Below are 19,804 nucleotides of genomic sequence, written 5' to 3'. Positions count from 1 at the left end.
TTAAAGTAAGCTCTATGCCCACTGTGGGGCTTGAACTCACGATCCTGAGATCAGGAGTAACATGCTCTACAGACTGAGCCAGCCAGACACCCCTAGATTCTATTTTTGTAAGAAAAAAAAAACAACACTGAATATCAGTAATTTCATATGGTTCAACTCATATATATACATATGCCCATACATAACTGTACCTGTGCATGTAATGTACATGTACATGCTATCTGTGATGATTGTGTGTCTGTGTGGCTGCCTTTAAACATCTAGCCATATGTCCTTGTGTATTTACCTGTGTCTGCACGTGTGGGTGAAGATCTGTTTGTGTGCATGTGTGACTGGGCAACAGGGGAGGTCTTTGACCCTAACTCTGCAGTGCGGTACTGGGTGTGCGTACAGGGAGCTCAAGTGAGAGGGGCAGAGATGGGAAGACAATGAATTAAAGTGGAAAGAGCTCCAAAGTATCCCTGACATGCTGATAATGGAAGCATGTAAATCAAATCCCCCAGGTGGCAAGACTAGCCCCTCCCAATGGGCTGAATGGGTGAAGGGCAACCGGAGGGTAGACAAGTATATCCTGGCCTCAGGGCTGGGCCTGGGCCGGACACCCAGAGTGGCAGAAGCCATACAGATAGCAAAGCCCGGACCCTGGCAGCAGTGTGTTGCCACAGGCCACTTAATAACTGTTATTAAAAGGAAGAAAAATATTTTCCTGTCCCGGGGATGTGTCAGGCGCCTGTCTGGCATCATTCTGCCATCCCGGGGGCCACTTCACCTGGTCTGTTATCTCTTATAAGCCAGGTGGCGCCTGGGCTGATGATTGTCGTGTGGGGATGGTCGGAGTCCATCAGGTGCAGGTGGCTCTGACGCCAACACTGCCGCGTACCTTTTATGTGGCACTTCTGGGTCAGCTGAGACAATATTCCTGGGAGGAGCAGCCAGAGAGAGTAGGAGAGCCAGGTCTGCTCAAATCCCTTGCATCAAGGCAAAGTGACCTGAGAGCTAGAGACACAGGAATAAGCGGTGAACATATTAAAGGATGAGAAAGACTCCAAGATGTGCAGAAGGACATTCGGGGCTGGAGGACTAGAGGGGCAAGAGCACGGGCTGCTAAAGGGAGACGGGGGCTGTGGTGCGGGGAAAGGGCTGCCAGAAAGGCCTCTGAAGCCACACCCTGAAGAGGGCCTTTCTGAATTGCTGGCTTTCATTATCCAGACGATGGTGCAAGGTTGGCAAGATTCCTAGAGTGGTATTTTAGGATAACTTATGAAACAGCCCCCCAGGGGGAGAGTGGCCTGAAGCACCAGACTCACAGAAACAACCCAGATGGGTGTGGTTCCCTGTTCCTGAGCACCTCGCAGGCCTTCAGGAGGTCCCACTGGGTCTGGCGCTTAATGAGCAAATCGAACAATCACAACTCTGAGTCACAATGGTTTAATCTGTCAAATGGGACCAATGTCACCTCCTTCACTGGGTTTTTGTGAGGAATAAATGGGCTGTTCTTTTATATATATATTTTTTGAGTTTGTTTATTCCTTTTGAGAGAAAGTACAAGTGAGGGAGGGGCAGAGAAAGAAGGAGAGAGAGAATCCCAAGCAGGTTATACACTGTCAGCATAGAGCCCAATGTGGGGCTTGAACTCACGAAGCTGTGAGATCATGATCTGAGCCAAAATCAAGAGTCAGACCTTAACTGACTGAGCCACCCAGGCGCCCCATAAATGGGCTATTTTGTGGCAAGTGCATGACTAAGAGGAGTAGTAGTAGTTCAGTACATGCTGGATTCTAGAGCTTTATCAGGCCGTGAAAGGGCAGGGGCTCGAGCAGAGGCCTGAAGCAGCGACCGGAGGAGTTCCCTCAGTCTGTCTCAGACCCTTTCTAGACCAAAGGCTGGCCCTGAATGTGAACATGGCCCTCTGGCCATGTCAGTGGAGTGTGGCTCTGAGATTTGGCCTTTTATTCCAGCTCACAGGAGACAAGATCCTCTCTTCACACTCCATACACAGATGAGCATTCTGGCAGGCAGATCACAAGAATGAGAATTTGGGCATTCTATTTTGCACAGGTGGCCGTGTCTGGGGTCTGGACTACAGACACTGTGATGATGAGGTCTCGCTTCCCTCAACCTCCCATGACCCATTCATCCACCTTATCCCATCCAATTGTTCGATACTTGTTCTTACCCCTGTTTCTGTAAGGGTGAGGGGGAATTCCTACTCTACTTTCCTGGAAGGAAAGTGAGAGAGGACCGCCCCCTCTTTTCTCTTCACTCACTCTTCCTCTCCAAAGAAGGAATGGCTTGTCTGGTGGCTTAGAAGGAGTTGGGCTCCAATCTTTTGCCCTGCCCCAGCCCTCTTTCTTTCTCTCTTTGATTCTGCTGTAGGTAAAGGTAGCATATTCTTCATTCATCTGAATGGCAAACTTCCAGAGGAGGTTCTGCCCCTGTAATGGGGTGGGAGAGGTCTGCTCTTTCTGGGGGTGGAGGAGTATGTTTAGTTTTAGGATATTAACAAGCCCATTTGGCCAGAGAGTGAAAGTTACATTCTCCAATCAGCTTGTCAGAAATACTGGTAAAAATGCTGTTTTCATGTCTGTCTGTCTCTTAGGTCTTTTTTTTTTTTTAATGTTTATTTTAGAGAGAGAGGTAGTAAGCATGAGCAGGTGAGGGGACAGAGGATCTGATGCCGGCTCTGTATTGAAAACAAAGAGCTCGATATGGAGCTCGAACTCACAAATGGTGAGATCATGATCTGAGCCGAAGTCGGATGCTCAACCAACTGAGACAGGCAGGTGCTCCTGTCTCTTAGGTCTTATTTCTCAATTCATTTTGAACTTGGGAGAGGAAGAAAAAGATATTATCTAATGGCATCTTAAGCCCCCACCATTATGGGTCTAGCCACCTCACCCTCCCTGTCCTATCCCATCCCCTCCTCTCCCTCTGTCCATCTAGTTCACCCAACATGTACTTAATGCCTCCTTTAAGCCAACATTGTGGGCGCAAAGGTGAGTAAGACTTGGTCTCTGCCCTGAAGGAATTAATAGTTTAGTGGGGAAGGCAGATTCATAAATAATTATAAGCCACAGGCATATGCTTTGGGTTTACAGCTCATGACCCATTCTGGAACCTTAGAGGAAGCATGTCTCCACCCCCACCCCTCCATCCCCAACTAGGGTACAGCCCTGTGGCAGGCTTTTTCTCAGATGGTGACTGGGAGGTGAAGGAGCCATTTCTGGACAGGGAGATAAAATTAAGGAAGAAACAAGCCAGCACAGGTCTATGGTTCTGGTTCCCAACTGTAAAACCATGAGTGAGCCTCTCAGGACCTCAGCCTCCCATGTGTCAAGTCAGAAGGCAGGGCTGGAGGTCTCCAAGTCTCTTCTAGCACTTACATATTCCATCACTTCCCCCCTGCCCCCATCGTTATTATAGGTCAGTACTTTAAGACTCCTTTCTAGGAATTCTCCATTCAGGATCTCTAGAACCTTTTCTCCCCTCAATAGACAGATGGTAGATTTGTGTGTGGTGCAGGGAGGGGACGCCCTCGACCTGGGAAGGGTCTAGGTCCTGGGCTCACCAGCATGGCTCAAGGGAAGTCTCCTGTAAGCCACAGAGGATTTGCGATGGCTGGTTAACACTGGCACAGGAGTGAGTGGGTAGAAGATCATGGCCAGGGCCTGCGGTCTGGCTTACCCTCCCTAAGGCCAAACCAGTGATGCAGTGGGCGAGGCATAGTGGGATTCTGTGGGAAGGCTAGAAACAGACAGAACCAGGGCAACAAGTAGAGAGGGGACTGCTCCCAAAGGAAGAATTCAAACACCTGGAGACTCTCCACAAACTGTCAGCTCTTCTTCCTTTCCCCTTCACCCCAATGACCGATAAACTCCAGGTTCTCTGGGCGTCAAGACCAGCATGAGCTGGTCCTTTCCTGCTCAGCCCTCACCTGAGAAATCCCTTGTCCCCATCCGTACTCCAATCTCTGGTCACAGGAAAAGGTTCCCTCCTCCCCTCCAAAGCCAGGCCCTTGTTAAGACCAGACCTCCACTTTCAGAGAGATCTTGTAATTCCTAACATTTATGGGAAGTTTCCTACTCCACCAGGTGCTTTATATTTACTTCAGGTCCTCCTCACCTTCCATGCACATCTTCAACATTTTTCTGTGCTGAAAATACCTTAGCACTTACCATGCTCTCCTAACTCCTGCCCATTTTTTCTCCATTTCTTTTCAGCTAGGCACTTATCAAGATACCCTGCCTTCTTAACCCTTTGCAATGTCTGCATTCTCTCAAAAATCTTGCTCCTGGAATAGTCTAAAGCCCTTAAGCCTCATTCACTTACTCCCTGACCCCTGTTCTGCAGGATACAGCATTAAAAGCCTCCTCCTTCTGGAAGCTCTCCTCTCCCCTGGCTTCTACCCCAGTCTCTACTTCCTATGCTGGTTCTTGTTCTTCCAACCTTAACCCCAGCCCCCCAGAATGCTTTCTCCCACACTGACCCCAGTTCCTGGTCAGCCCTCTACATTTTCACTTCTGGGAGCTCATACATTTTCATTAAGTGCCCCTTCTATACCCAAGACAAGGCCAAAGCCCTTAGGCCCTCTATCCTAATCCTCTCCTGAGGTTCAGCCCCTCCCTATGCCCTTGCTCTCCCTGGGGCACCTTCCACCAGACCCGCTCCCATACAGACATAACCAACACACACCAAAAGCAATGGAGACAGCTCGAAAGGCAGGAGACTGTTCAGCTTTGCTACCAAGTCACCTTGCACCAATTAGTGGCTGCTTCTTAGTGAACCTGTTCCCCTATTGCATGGTGTGGGCAATAATCTCTGCCCTGTCTATGCCACAGGATAATGTAATTAGCACTTGGAAAAAACAAAATACAGAGGCTTCTTCTTTTTGAGTTTCCCTCTTCTGCCCGACATTGCCATCTCCTGGCTCCCAGGAAAGCTCTATGCTGCTTTCTTCAGGCCCCAAGTGCAGGGAGGCATCAAGTCTCGATGATTTCTTCAAACTCTTTCTGGAGTTTGAATTTCCCTTTAGTTTTTCAAGTTCATTTATTTTGAGAGAGAATGAGTGCGAGCAGGGGTTGGGTAAAGAGAATCTCAAGCAGGCTCCATGCTGTCAGCACAGAGCCGGACACGGGGCTCAATGCCATGAACCGTGAGATCATGACCTGAGCGGAAACCAGGAGTCAGCTGCTCAACCGAGCCACCCAGGCGCCCCCCAACTTCCCTTTGAATTCCTACAATCACCCACCAGGCCCTCAAGCCTAGCTGGCTAGTTCCTGACTGAGCCTTGCACACCACCGAACATCTCCATTCCCATCAGGTCACTGTCCTGAGAATGCCAGATGATGCGTTATCCAGGCTCCCCCCCCCGTTCGTGGCCCCACCCAGCTCTGCAATCTTTTCTTAGCAAACCACTCAGCTGGCCCACTTGAGTCTAAAGAGCTTCCTAGTCTGTGCCTTCCCCTGGGCAGCTCATTTCTTGTTTTACTTTCCACCTACTTAAACTTTGCCCATCCTTACGTCTTGACTCCCTTCAAGGCTTTTCTGATGTCTAACCCCCTTGTTCTGACTTTTCCTGTTAGTATGTCCTCACAAAAAACACACGTGGCTGGAATACTGCTTAAGGTTTCCTTTTACTTTTTTAAATTGTAGCACAACTGCTCCTTTCCCCATCTGGTATTCCTTTACTAAAACCAAACGCACTGGACTCGGGTCGCAGAACCACCTGAGTCTGCATGCAGGGTAAATCTGGTCCCCCCTAAGCTTCATGCAGTTTCCCTCAATGGTAATAAGAGTTTAGCAACACTTACCTCACAGATTTGTCACTGAGGATTAAAAGTGGTAACACGTGAAAATACCAAGCAGTATCTAAGACAAAAACAGAAATGGAAAAGATACTGGCTGGATTGTGACCATGGCTTTGATCTCAGCTTGATGTAAGAAACAGTGATTATTTATGGTTCTCAAACTTCTGGGCAAAACTGAAATCTCAGAGGTACTATTCACAGCATTGTTTGGTTGTTTCTCGCTTAAAACCCATATAGTATGTTCTTCTCTGAAGAATAAATAAACTATTCTGACAAAAAAGTGTACTTCCCTTTATGTGACAATGGGACCTATATAACCTTGACTCCCATTTCTGCCTTTGATTGCCAGGAAGCTCAGAGCACGGTTTTATACTCTGTTGTAGATTTCCTCACTGATCTGTGGGAGGCAGTGTGGGATGGGGAAAGAACAAGGGCCCTGGGGTTGGAAGATGTGGACTGGGGCACCCTGGGCCCCTTCTTCCTCTGTCTGGATGACTCTCCAGGTCTCTCTGAGCCTTAGTCCCCTCATCTGTGTAAAGGGGATAAGAACGATGAGGATGCCTATTTTTCACAGGACTGCTGTGAGAAAATGCATTAAAACCACTTTCTAAATTACCCAAAAAAATCCTATGAAAGTTGGTTATTAGCAGCACAGGTTTTTTTCTTTAACTTTTTTTATTTTTTTATTTTTTAAATGTTTATTTTTGAGACAGAGCGTAAATGGGGGAGAGGCAGAGGGGGGGGACACAGGATCTGAAGCAGGCTCCAGGCTTTGAACTGTCAGCACAGAGTCTAATGTGGGACTCGAACTTGTGAACCGCGAGATGATGACCTGAGACAAAGTCAGACACTTTACTGAAGCACCTAGGCACCCCTACTTTTTTTAAATTTTTAATTCTAATTTTATTTTTAAATTTAAAAAAATGTTTATTTTTGAGAGAGAGAGAGAGAGACAGACAGAGTGCGAGCAGGGGAGGTGCAGAGAGATGGAGACACAGATTCCGAAACAAGCTCCAGGCTCTGAGCTGTCAGCACAGAGCCCGATGGAAGGCTTGAACTCGTGAACCACAAGATCATGACCAAAGTAGGATGCTTAACCAACTGAGCTCCCAGGAGCCCCTTTAATTTTTATTTTTGAGAGTGAGTGAGTGAGTGCTGAGTGAGGAGAGAGGGGAAGAGGGAGAGAGAGAATCTTAAACTGGCTCCATGTTCAGAGTGGAGCCTGACTCAAGGGCACAATCCCACAGCCTTGGGATCAAGGCCTGAGCCAAAATCAAGAGTCCAATGCTCAACCTACTGAGCCACCCAGGCACCCTTAGCAGCATAGGTTTTCTGACATGAATATTTCCCTTCCCCGCCTCCTAATACTTGCACCTTATCTTTTAAACTTTGTTCTAATCATTTTGCAGTTTTACTGTAACTGTGTCTCTTAATTTGCTGTGAAGAAGTATACAGAGTACAAATAAATGACAAAATTATTTCTAGAGAGCATTCTCCCTAAGGTCAAGAAACGTCCTTCACTTGTTTTGTATAATAACAATTTACAGTAGAAAAACATGTAGCTACAGGGGTGCCTGGCTGGTCCAGTCCATAGAGTGGGTGACCCTTGGTCTCGGGGATCATGAGTTTGAGCCCTACGTTGAATGTAGAGATTACTGAAAGAGAAAGAAAGAAAGAAAGAACATGTAGCTACAGAAAGAACACTTAGCTCTCATCCCTATGCCAATGGAGGTACTTTGTACTGAATTGTTAAAATAAGCTGAACTGTGGGTCAGAGAATGATCCAGAAAGAGACTTTTTGTTGAGCTTGTACTAATAATGACTGATGATCTAGTAATTCATTCCTTCTTTCACTTATCAAAGCTTATTCTGATGCCTACCATGAGCCAGGCACTCCTGGGGCACTAGGAAAACAAAGGTGACTGACTCAAACACCGTGCCCACTCTGAGGGAGCTCACAGAGCAGGATGGAAGGTGTATATGTAAAAACTAGTTCCTACCTGGGACAGACAAGGTAGGATAGGGGGGTGGGTATTTGAGGACACACAGGATTTCTCTAGGCTGAAGAGGAAACAAGGATTCCAGGTAGAGGAAACATAAAGGGTGGTCTCTTCAGGTGACCCCGAGTGGTTGTTTCCTCAGAGAAGAAATGAGTTAGAGACTCAGAAACAAGCACAAGTCAAAGCAAGAAGCCCTGCGGCCTCCAGGAGCCTGAATTTTACCTTGAGGGGATGGGGGTTGTGTAGTCGGTGAAAGATGCCAGACAATCAGGAAGCGAGGGCTTCGGGACATCCCCAACATGATAGATCCAATTTGGCTCTTTAAAACACAGTTCCATATTACACATTGCAGTGTTTGGTGATTACTCATCCTATGGAGATGGGACATGGCCCTACAAACCAGGACCATCTGCTGCTGGAGGTATTCATAAACAGCCTGTATGAACCTAGGCCAACTGGGATGCTGAGACAGGGAGTCAAGTTCTGGACCAGAGCTGGACTAAGTGACCTCTAAAGTTTCTTCTAAATCTGCAATTCCGTGATTATCAAGCAAGCCCAGTAGCTGAACTGGTGCTGTGGGCTGGGATCTGTGGCTGGGGAGCTGCCCTGGGCAGAAAATGGGTTAAGGCTCAAATAACTTTTATATATGAATTAATGTGTGGAGTTGGGAGCCAAAATCTGTTCCATTAATTTTTCCATCCATTCCAGGAGCAGTTAGGTACACACAGTAAAGTTTATTTTGGTGCATGGTATACTTCACTCCATTAAAAATAAATTAATCAGCAAATTCCTGCCTGGCTCAGCTCTGGTTTATGTAAATAGTGCCCAGCTGTAATGAGTTACAAGGTGTTATTATCTCACACACACAGAGGAGGCTTCACTCTAGAACTCCGCTCGCAACAAAAGCATCTTAAATAAACTCAGAGAAGGCGGTCTGATTTGTAATGTTTTCACAGAAGTGGGATATACCTCACCCATATAGAATTTCTTTATATGACTCATTTTATAGCAAGTTAAATGAAGGAAGTTTGATGGGGGAAGGAGGGGCAAGATGGTTCCCCGCCCCCTTCCTTCGGTGCAAAGAAAATCCCCCAAGAGATGACCCATACTCAGGGAGGAGGGGACTGACTCTCAAGTGCACAGACCAAGGTGGCTCTGTACCACATGCTCCAGAAGTTAGGAAAGAGCTAGAAAGCTGGGCATGGGGCTGGGACCTGGGATGGTACAACTAAGCCAGAAAAAAATATTTTCCTCTTCTCCCCAGTATCTCACATAAAGGAGTCAAGAGAGGAAAAGACAGCATGTCCCTCACCCCATTCAATGGGAAAGTGACAAAGGGCCCTATGTTCTTGGGGCTTCTTTCCAAACGACTCAGGATATGACAAGCCCCTTGGCTATCAGAAGCCTCCTGGGTCCCAGAGGATGGAGCCTGGCAGGCTATGCCTTGGCCAGAACAGTGACATCTCCATGAACTGGAGGCAAGAGCAGCAGCAGAGATCCTCCTGACCCTCTCCCCATCCTGTGTCTGAGCAGGGTGATGCTCCTCAGCTTACAGCAAATGCCATCTCAGATAAGTTTCTAAAAACACCCTGGAATAAAGAGCCATGGCAGAGATATGTCTGTCTTTTAATGGCCAACTCAACCCTATGGCTCAAAACCAGAGGACAGAGTGTGGTTACCCGTTTTGACTCAGCAGCATTCCAAACTGCTCCTTGGCCATGGTGGGCCCTTGGTGGAAGTGTCCCCTTTCTAACTTACCCCCAACCCTCTGCAGCCTTTGGGAAAAGCTGTCAATCACATAGTTACTGGAGGGGATCAGAGGAGTGTACTGGGTAGCTCTTGCTCAGGGCTTCTCGTGAGGGAGAGGATGTCTCAGAAGAACTACGGGTTCTCCCAGCACTGTACCCCACCACATCAGACTCCTGGGCATACTAAAAGGAAAATCAATACAAATGGGGCCAGGTATTTGACAGATGCTGTTCAAAGGTCAGTTCAGGCCACCTTCTGCAGGGTTCTGGGCCAAACAAGCACCTCTCTTCTGGCAGTTCTTCAAAGTCAGCTGGCCAGCTGTTCAGAAGGACCAGTCCATCAAAGACCCTCATCGTTGTAAGTTGGGGAATGGGGCTTCAGGACACTCTGAGGATTCTTCTCCACTAGAGGGCGCCAGCTCACCTCCCCTGTCAGAAGCAGATCCTCACCATTCATGGAGTCCAGGTACTGCATCTGCAACAAGGAGAGTAAGAAACAGAGGACAGGGACAAGGACAGGAGAGACATGAGATGGCAGAAGGAAATCAGCCTTCCAATGGAGAGGGTGGGGAGGGGGTCTGTGTGGGGTTCTGATAATACCAGCTCCCAGGTCAGTGGGTCTCTAATCTCATATTATTTCCTTAAAGAGAGTTGAGAGAAACTAGTCACTGGGGAAGCTCATTGGGAAGGCTTTAGAGAATTCCCATCACACCTCTAATAGACCAAACAGACACACTTTCTGGATTGCAAGAAGACATGTATTTGGGAAGTGTGCGTATGTGGTTTTATCTGTCCATTCAGGGTAGTGATCTTATTTAAGGTGAGCTAATTCCCTTCTCTGAGGTTTAAGTCTCCTTGTCTGAAAGAGGGAATAGTAACGTGTACCCCCACAGGACTCATGAAAAGATTAAATGCTGTAACTGCTAGTCACTGGAACTTTTTCTGGGGCCTTGACCACACGATTAATTAACTACCATGCTTCCCAGTGGGCCCAGCTTCACCCACTACGATGACTGGCAGTTTATCTCTCTGAACAACAATGTGGAGAAGGGACACCTGTGATGGAGAATGGGCGCAGCCGCAGGGAAGGTGATGTTGGGCAGTTCCTCAAGAAGCAGGTATCTAATGAGAGGCCAAGTCTCAGGAGATAAAAGTGGTCTCTGGAAGGATTCCCCATGCTGCTGCTAGTAAGGAGAAGAGAGGAATGAGAAATGCTTTCAAGTAGACAGGCAAAATTTAGAGTGGGAGCGGGATCACATCAGGAGTGAGCACTACATTCAGAAAGAAGAGGCTCCATGTGGGGTGAAAAGGCATTTGGGAGAAAAGGTGAAGGGGCAGGAGTCCAGAGGCCTCATCTTAGGCTTTGGATCATCCTCCTTTCCAAAAATTCCTTCATTCCTGTTGTTTCACCTTCAGGCTGCTGACCCTCAAACCCAACCTCAGTCTCTCACATATGCCTCAGAGGTCTAGATTTCTACACATCATGCTGTCTCCCAATGCAAGGAGAGCAACTGACCCATTATATCCCCTAAAATACACTCCTCTTTCCAACAACTCCATTTCTATGCCTAATGCAGCCATTCTGCCCATCTTCAGCATTAAAAATCTCAAGATAACCACTGACTGGGTCTTGGGCTACCCACCAGACCAACCAGGATCATGGCACAGGACTAATCTGTTCAGGGTCCCTCTTGGTCTTTCCTAAGCTGCTAACTTATACTGAGTCTTGCCTTTTTTTTTTTTTTTGGCTTTCCACAGCCTTTGTTTTTACCTGTACCACATCACAGACTGACTGATTCCAGGGTTAGCCTTGTGCCTGACTGGCTTCCTCACCAAACCGTAAGTTGGCTGGAAGGTAGGTCTGGGTCCTGTGAATCTCTGCTTTCTCAACAGAGTGCCTGGCACAGTAGGTACTCAGAAGTTTTGCTGACATAAGCGGGTCCCCATCAAAGTTCCCTGCTTCCCTAAGAGCCCCATCACTGTATTTTTCTGTTGCCTGCCTCTCACTAGACAATATAGGATTTCTTCTAGAGGCACTGGTGTGGTGTGGTAACTCCTTCTTTTAGGGCCCTCAGAAAGGCTCCAGCTGTGCCCTTGTTGTGGCCTCTGCCACAAGCCCACCATGACAGATGGAAAAGTTGGGCTGGTCTCTCAAAAAACACAGCATTTGCTTTGCCAATTGCTACTTCTGTCTAACAGCGACTCCAGTCAACAGTGAGTCTCAAGAGTTCTCTGTGGGTGGAGCCCTCTGGCCACAGTGCCTTCTTCCAGCTCTAGCAGATTTGAAGAATGGTCAAACAGAAGGCCTGGCTTCTGGGGTTCTCTACCCTCTGGGTCTGAAGAGCCCCACTGTGTGGTTTTTCCAGCCATCAACAAGCTGCCCCTGCTGGCTTCTCCCCAAGAGCCAGGGCCTAGCCTTCCCCTCCCTAGCTGCTGAAGGCTTAAAGGCCATGGACACAGGTGAATAAGAGAATAACTGCGGGGTGAGGCCCCTTCAGCTCCAGAGGCCAAGCCCATGAAGCAGAGATGTGACTCATGGGACAGCCTGAGCTGATGAGCTGTCTGAAGCAGCTAAGGCTTCTGGTGGCTACATGAATCACCAGCTTGGGGTTCTAGGCCAGCTGTACAGGCTGACTCATTGGGAGACCCTGGAAAAGCCTCTAAGGTCCTCTTCCCTGCCATTCAGCTCACTCATTTATAAAGTATGGATTTCCCATCAATACAGAATCAAGGGGTAGAGACAGCAAGAAATAAAGTAGGTTTCAAGAAAAACTATGTAGTGAAGCAGTTGTCACTCCAGAGTTTTCTCGTAGAAGCTCTGGTGTCAGGGAGCCCTGGGGGACCGGGGGATGGGGGATGAAGTAGGAGGACACTGCTTGATTGGGGATGGAGGCTTGAGGGTTGTTTGTGGAATTCTGCCTGGAGTCCACTTCTGCTAGAAATGAGGAACAGGAGACATGAACCTTGGAGCTTCAATGTGGGCACAGAGCGGGCTACAGTGGGTGACCACACTGTACCCCATTCCCATATCCTACAGGACTGGGCGCACCCAGGGTCTCNGAACCTTGGAGCTTCAATGTGGGCACAGAGCGGGCTACAGTGGGTGACCACACTGTACCCATTCCCATATCCTACAGGACTGTGCGCACCCAGGGTCTTCCACTGCACTGGGCACACAACAATCAAATGTGTAGTGAATGAACACCTAAAAGTGTTTGAAAGCAGGAGATTACTCAGCGCCTTTTCTTCTTCTGTCCTATTCTCCACCCCCTGCCGAGCTCATGGTTGGATACACTGTTCTCTATCAGTGCCTGCTGCAGACATGATGTGGTCACAACTCCCTCAGACTGGCCTCTGGGAATTCATGATCCTTTGAAAGTCCAGCATCTACAGACCTCAGGAAGGACTTGCTTTCCATGAGCCCCTGGAAGAGGTGGAGGGTTGCTCACCTGTTTCCTCACATACTCCACCAATAATTCAAGCTGTCGAGGATCTTCACATTTCTGGTTGAAGAAGGTTCTCCAGAGTGCAGCAGCTAGCCCATGGTCATCTGAAAGGATCCCCTGGAACACAGAGGAAAATTGGTCTCCTGGGGGCACAGCAGAGCCATGATACAAAAGCTGGGGATATTGTAAACATGATGGCAAGCACAGCATTGGCTTGAAAGGACCTTACAGATACCACTAAATGGCCTTGTGGACCTTATATACACTACAAGAAAGAACGGGTCAGCTAAAATGTAGAGCCAGAAGAGGAATGCAGAGAGCATCTGGTCCAACCCTTTCATTTCACACAGAGGAAGGACACGAGAGGCAGAGGGGCCAAGTGCCCGGCTAAGATTGATGCAGAGATGGGGTTCGTGTCTGGTCGCCTTCCCAGGCTACAGTTTCCTCTACTCTCCTGCACTGTACTTGACCCAGCAATACCTGTGAGGCCAAGAAGAGAAACGGTGGTGCATTGTTCCCACCACTGTCCACAAGGAATAGGCACAAAATATCCTGAGGGGATATTATCCCCCAGAAACAGAGGTGGGCATACACTGCACCTTCTCTTCTAGTCCAAGGGCACACATCTGCAAGGCAGCTGGCTCTAGGGGAAAGAAACCAGGCACCTTGGCCTCACTGTCACCCATCTCTGGGTTGGCCATGGCTGGTCCTGTCTCTCCTCAAGCAGAGGAACAGGCTGTTCAGCAGGGCTGTTATGGGCCACAGAGGGAATGCTCAGAGCCTGTGTGCATGTGTGGTGCCTAACACTGTCCTTCGCAGCAAAGAGGGGGGCTCTGTTGGGAAGTCCAAATACCAGAGACTAATTGGTACTTGGCTCATGGACTAGGGCCATTTTCTAGCTTGGACCTCTAAAGGAAGGAGAGGAGAGGGTCCTGCTTCCTGGGGTTAGGGTGACTGAAGGGAAAGGCCCCAAGAAGTTGGCTCTGTTCAGGTGCCAAGGTAATGTGGAACCAGACAAAGCACTGGTTAGGATTTACAAGTCAGAAGGCCGGATCAAGTACTGGCTCTGCTACTACCAAGCTCAGAGATGGTGGGTAATCCAATACACCTGAGTCTCACTTGCTCATCTATTAAACAGAGATGAAAATGCTTGCCCTATGTATAGCATCTTTGCATTATAAAAGTGAAATTGTGTAAAAGTACTTTGTAAAGTGTAGTATGTCAGATACCAAGACCAGGAGCTTGCTCTGGGCAGGCAGCTGTGGATATAGCTGAAACAGCAGTGAGATCTAGGAATCAGACCACCTAGGTTCAAACGGCAGCTCTGTCACTTGATAGTTATGTGGTCTTTAGAAAGCCCTAGCCCTTCCTGAGCCTCAGATTCTGAGCTGAACAAACACAGTAAGACCCAGCCCATACACTGTTGTGAGAATTTGGACATAATGGCCATGAAATGCTCTGTAGATGGCAAATCATTGCACAAAGACCCTAGGTTGTGTATGTGTATTCAATGTGGTGCTGTGGGCTGGCCCCTAGGATATGGCGGCATCTGAGGTCTGACTTCAGGCCTGCTGCCAAGAAGGGCCAAGTCCAGTATGGGGTGCTGACAGTTTGGTGGAAAAACATTCCACCTGTTCCAAATGCTCCCTGCTAAAACATCCCTACAATGCCACAGCTTAAGAGACTGTGCTGGCACAATGGCTGAGTCAGGAAAACCAGCTTCTTCTGGTAGATGGGGACAGGGCCCAAGGACAAGCTCAGGCACATCGCTGTTCTCCGAACTATTTGCTAACACAACAGGCTGCCTGTGTCTGCAGTGCCCTGGGCACATGCTGGAGTGCTGCTGGCAGCAACCAACATGTGCTACATGGGAAGGAACAGGCGTGGGAGCAGGTGTCATGAGGACTTAAGAGAATGAGCACAGAGCACAGGACAGTGAAAGCTCTGGGAGCCATGGCCTGCTGCAAACAGGCACCCTTGGTAATGGGTGAGATGGCTGGGAAGGGGCAAGTCCATAATCAGTCAGAAAGAAAAGGATGACTCGGATTAACAGTGATAACAACCTGACTGTTCCAGACTAAGAGTTCCTTCACATAGCTGGCTCCTAATGCCTATGTATAATCAAGAAGAACAGATATTATCCCCATTTGAAAGATAAGAGGTTTAGAGGTTATCTAAATAAATGGTGATAGACTTAGGACCAGAATGCACTGGTGAAGTCAAGGGATGGCACCTGACTAACTCTGGTTAGGATGCAGTACTTGGTAGAGTGGGAGTGCAGTAAAAATGGCTGAATAAATCAATAAACCCAACTTCAGCCTTCTTCCCACCAAACCACCAGAAAGTCAGAGAGAAAGGAGGAAAGGAAAAAGGGTACTTGGCAGCTAAATATTAGTTTGCACAGCAATTTCCCCACCATCTACTAGGGGGCCTACTTATTTGCCCTCGCAACACAAAAAAGCAGCATCCTTCAGAGATTAGGACATCTAGGCCTAGAGTAATTGAAAGGAAGCCTGTGTCTCGAGGGCCCCAGTTATGATTAAGGGTTTGGAATAGCAGTCTCACTCAGAGAAGACTGACTTGTGACACCACTATGTGCTTTTAGCATGTTGCTGAGAACACAGAACCACAGCAAAATGGTCTCAACCTGCAGGCAGCTTGCAACCTGGTTGAAGGGATAAAGCTAGTGCACACCGAATAGCAGCACAGGATTAAATCCTGGAAAATGAACAACCGCCACTCTGTATAGGGAGACTCCAACGTATACTCCGTACATGGCTGGCTTCTCATTATTCAGTCTTAGCTTCTAGGATATTGTATTTGTACTAAGATACTTATTTGCTTGTGTACTTGTTTACTGTCTATCTCCCCATTAGAAGGTAAGTTCCAGTGGGAAAGAACCACACCATGTTTGTTTTATTCAGCAATATATTCCCAGCGCATCCCATGTAGTAGGCATTTAATATATACCTACTAAGGGATGGAGGGATGGATGGATGGATGGATGGATGGATGGATGGATGGATGGATGTTGAAATCCAAAGTAAACAAACATAGATTTAGAGAGGTCAGGGAAAGCTTTGTAGAAAAGGAGGCCTGTAAGAATAGAGAACATTTAGGGAACTGCAGGACATTCTAAGCAAGAGAGAATATATTAGTTCACTGAACATTTACAGAGAGAATATCTACAAGGTACCAGGCCTTGAATCAGGTCCTCAGGCCCAAAGCTGACAGACTTGGCTACTGCCCACATCTAGTTGTCCAGGAGTCTCAGTCAGGCCCAGCATGTCTGTGGGGCAGTGCAGCAAATGGCCTCACTTGGAAAGGTTACACACTAGAAAGCAATGGGAGATAACAGTGGATAGGACATGTTTCGTTGGGGACCAGTGACAAAAGGCCTGGAAGTTCCATGGAGGAATTTGGGCCTAACGGAGTAGAAAACAGGAAATATCCAAAAGTGGCCAGGGTCAGGGCACAACCCAAGCAACATTCTAAGAAAAGGGTGCTATAGAACTAGAGCACTGTCCAATGGAACTTTCTGTAACCATGGAAATGTTCTGTCCAGTAGAGCAGCCACCAACCACATAAAGTTATTGAGAACCTGAAATGTAACCAGTGGGACTGAAGTTTCTATTTTATTTAAGGAATTTAAATCAAAATCACTGCATGTGGCTAATCTTGGACAGCATGGCTCTAGAACCCATGATTCACAGGGTGGTCTGCAGAGGGCTGCACCATGTTCACCTGCCACTTGTCTGCCACGCAGAATCTCAGGCCTCACTATGGACTTGCTGAGTCAGAATCTGAATTTTACCTTGGTGATTTGCATGCACCTTAAAATTACCTAGGGAACTTTCACAATAGATGCCCACCTAGGCAGTTAAATTAGAACTCTTGAGAGACAGGGCCCAAACAATGGTAGTATTTCTAAAAAGTGTCCCAGGTAATTAGTATATTTCCCAAACTTTCCCACTCTAAAGAGTCACCTTGGGGTGCTTGCTAAAATACCAGGCCTCATTCCTATTAAACTGAAACCTTCAGAGAAGTGCTCAAGAATTTGGTCTGAAGAGCTCCCCAGGTGCTCTTGTGATCAGGCACGTCTGTAAGATGTCTCTGTCAGGATGGACTGGGGTAGGAGGGGCAGAAAAGAAACACAATTCAGAACACCTTTATTAATATTGGTGAAAGGAATCAACTGAGCTACATGCAATAAAGACCTCAAACAAATGCTAACTTATAGAGAGTTCTATTTTGTCAATTCTAAGTCTCATTCTTCTACACACTGTAAGCTTTCTGAAGTCAGAATGTAACTAATTTAACAATTAATGTGTAGGGGTGTCTGAATGGCTCAGTCGGTTAAGCGTCCGACTTCAGCTCAGGTCAAGATCTCATGGTTCGTGGGTTTGAGCCCTGTGTCAGGCTCTGTGCTGACAGCTCAGAGCCTCGAGCCCGCTTTGGATTCTGTGTCTCCCTCTCTCTCTACACCTCCTCTGCTCACACTCTGTCACTCTCTCTTTCTCAAAAAATAAACATTAAAAAGAAAAAAAAAAAAACACGTGTAGATCTAAGCAGTGTTTCTCAACTCCTGNATCTCATGGTTCGTGGGTTTGAGCCCTGTGTCAGGCTCTGTGCTGACAGCTCAGAGCCTCGAGCCCGCTTTGGATTCTGTGTCTCCCTCTCTCTCTACACCTCCTCTGCTCACACTCTGTCACTCTCTCTTTCTCAAAAAATAAACATTAAAAAGAAAAAAAAAAACACGTGTAGATCTAAGCAGTGTTTCTCAACTCCTATCCCACTGCTGCAAGGCTCATGTTCAATCAACGGTATGTGTGGTGTGCAATGGTTCAATGTGTGGTATGCAATCTAAATTGCTCTCTGATAACTAAACATATCTGGTGGACTGAGAATCAGGATCCTAAGCAAACCCCTTAATTTTCTGGTAAGTTTATCTCTTGGCTTTAATTATTATCTTCAGGCTAATGACATTTCCTTCAGCCTGAACTCCAGTTTCCTACTTACATCCTTTATGCATTTTCTCCCTTCCTCATTCTTCCCCTACCACATGCCAAGTACCATGCTACCAGGCAGTAGAAATGCAAGCATAGTAGACCCTGCCACTACCCAGAAGGAGTCCCCACCCAGCCAGGATGACAGTTAACACTAATGCAGCAAGTGCTGGGGTCCAGGGCAGGTGGAAGGAGCCAAGTGGGGGAGGTTCCAGGCCTGTTTCCCAGAAGAGGTGATGCTTGCATTCAATCTGGAGGTCACCACAAAATGAACATAAGAGCACATGTTTTGTTAAACAGATGAGGTATGATGAACCCTGGCAGTGTGCATATAGGTGTCCATCATACCATTCTTTCATCTTTTGGATGTGTTTGAAATTTCCATAATAACAGTTGCAGGGAAAAGATGAGACGTGTGCTCTAACATGGATGAAGCTTGAGGACATTACACTAAGTGAAATAAGCCAGGAGCAAAAGAATAAAACCTGTATGATTCCACTTACATGAGGTACTTGAGTATTCAAATTCATAGAGAAAGAAAGTAGGTGGTGGTGGTTACTAGGGCCTGGGAGGAGGCTGAGGGAAGAGTAAGGGTTTTAATGGGGACAGAACTTCAGTTTGGGAAGATGGAAAAGTTCTGGAAATGGATGGTGGTGATTGCTGCTCAACAATGTAAATGTATTTAAGGCCACTGACACGTGCACTTAAAAATGGTTAAATTTGATAAGACAGATCTAAATGTTCTAATGTGGACGTATGTCAGAGATACACTGTTCATTGAAAAAGGCAAGGTGCAGAATAGTGTATGTAGTGTAACTTCCATATGTGTAAAGAAAATAAATATATAAGTGCTTGTGTATGCAAAGATAACGTCTGGAAGGACACCCAATAAACTATTAACAAAATTTTCCTCTGGGGCAGGGAATAGGGCAGGAGAGAAAGGGGCCTTCTATTTTCTACTTCAACCACTTATGTACAGTTTATGAGTTTCTGATATAGTTTATATTGCTTTTATTTTATTTCATTTTTTTAAATGTTTTATTTATTTAAAAAAATTTTTTTAATGTTTTATTTATTTTTGAGAGAGAGATAGAGACAGCATGAGCAGGGGAGGGCTAGGGAGAGAGGGAAACACAGAATCTGAAGACAGGCTCCAGGCTCTGAGTTAGCTGTCAGCACAGAGCCCGATGCAGGGCTCGAGCCCACGAACCAGGAGATCATGACCTGAGCTGAAGTCGGACGCTTAACCGACTGAGCCACCCAGGCGCCCCTGTTTTATTTATTTTTGAGAGAAAGGGAGAAAGAGTGTGAACGGGAGTGAGAAAGAAGGAGGCACAGAATCCAAAGCAAGCTCCAGACTCCGAGCTCTCAGCAAGAGCCTAATGTGGGGCTCAATTTCATGAGCTGTGAGATCATGACCTGAGTCAAAGTCAGTCACTTAACTGACTGAGCCTCTCAGGCACCCCTATATATTGCTTTTATAATTAAAGTTAAAGGAGAGTGTGGTATGTCTGGCAGACCACGCTGTTTACATGTGTATGTCTTCCTGGCTGAGAGAGTGACTGATTTTGCCTTTGTCCCTACATCCCACAAGGTCTCAAGAAATGCTACTAGCTGAATGATTTGACCATATTCTATAGCGTTCTCTTTCCCAAGCACTAGGCAAACTGCTGGGCAGAGTCATTCCTGTTGCCAAGTCAATGAAGATGAGGAAATAAATACTAAGCCATAATGGTGGGTAGTGATGATATGTCCCCTGAAGGTTTCCTCAGTTTCTCATCAAAAGTCTTTGTTGGG

General features: G+C 47.0%; 1 protein-coding gene across 1 annotated transcript in view; it reads right to left on the bottom strand.

Moving 5' to 3' along the window:
- Positions 1-8,521: 8,521 nt before the first annotated feature.
- The window catches only part of UQCC1 (ubiquinol-cytochrome c reductase complex assembly factor 1), a 98,951-nt gene continuing 87,668 nt past the window's right edge, over positions 8,522-19,804 (bottom strand). Inside the window, exons 9-10 of the mRNA XM_077769276.1 lie at positions 13,005-13,118; positions 8,522-10,030 (exon numbers count right to left, since the gene is read on the bottom strand). Of these exons, the coding sequence (XP_077625402.1) occupies positions 9,896-10,030; positions 13,005-13,118 (249 nt within the window). The 3' untranslated portion in view covers positions 8,522-9,895. The remainder of the gene's footprint in view (positions 10,031-13,004; positions 13,119-19,804) is intronic.

The sequence above is a fragment of the Crocuta crocuta genome, unplaced genomic scaffold (assembly GCF_008692635.1).
Source record: "Crocuta crocuta isolate KB4526 unplaced genomic scaffold, BGI_CrCroc_1.0 scaffold445, whole genome shotgun sequence".
NCBI classification, from domain to species: Eukaryota; Metazoa; Chordata; class Mammalia; order Carnivora; family Hyaenidae; genus Crocuta; species Crocuta crocuta.
The sequence above is the reverse complement of the archived record's forward strand: the minus strand, read 5'-3'. Positions and strand labels throughout refer to the sequence as shown.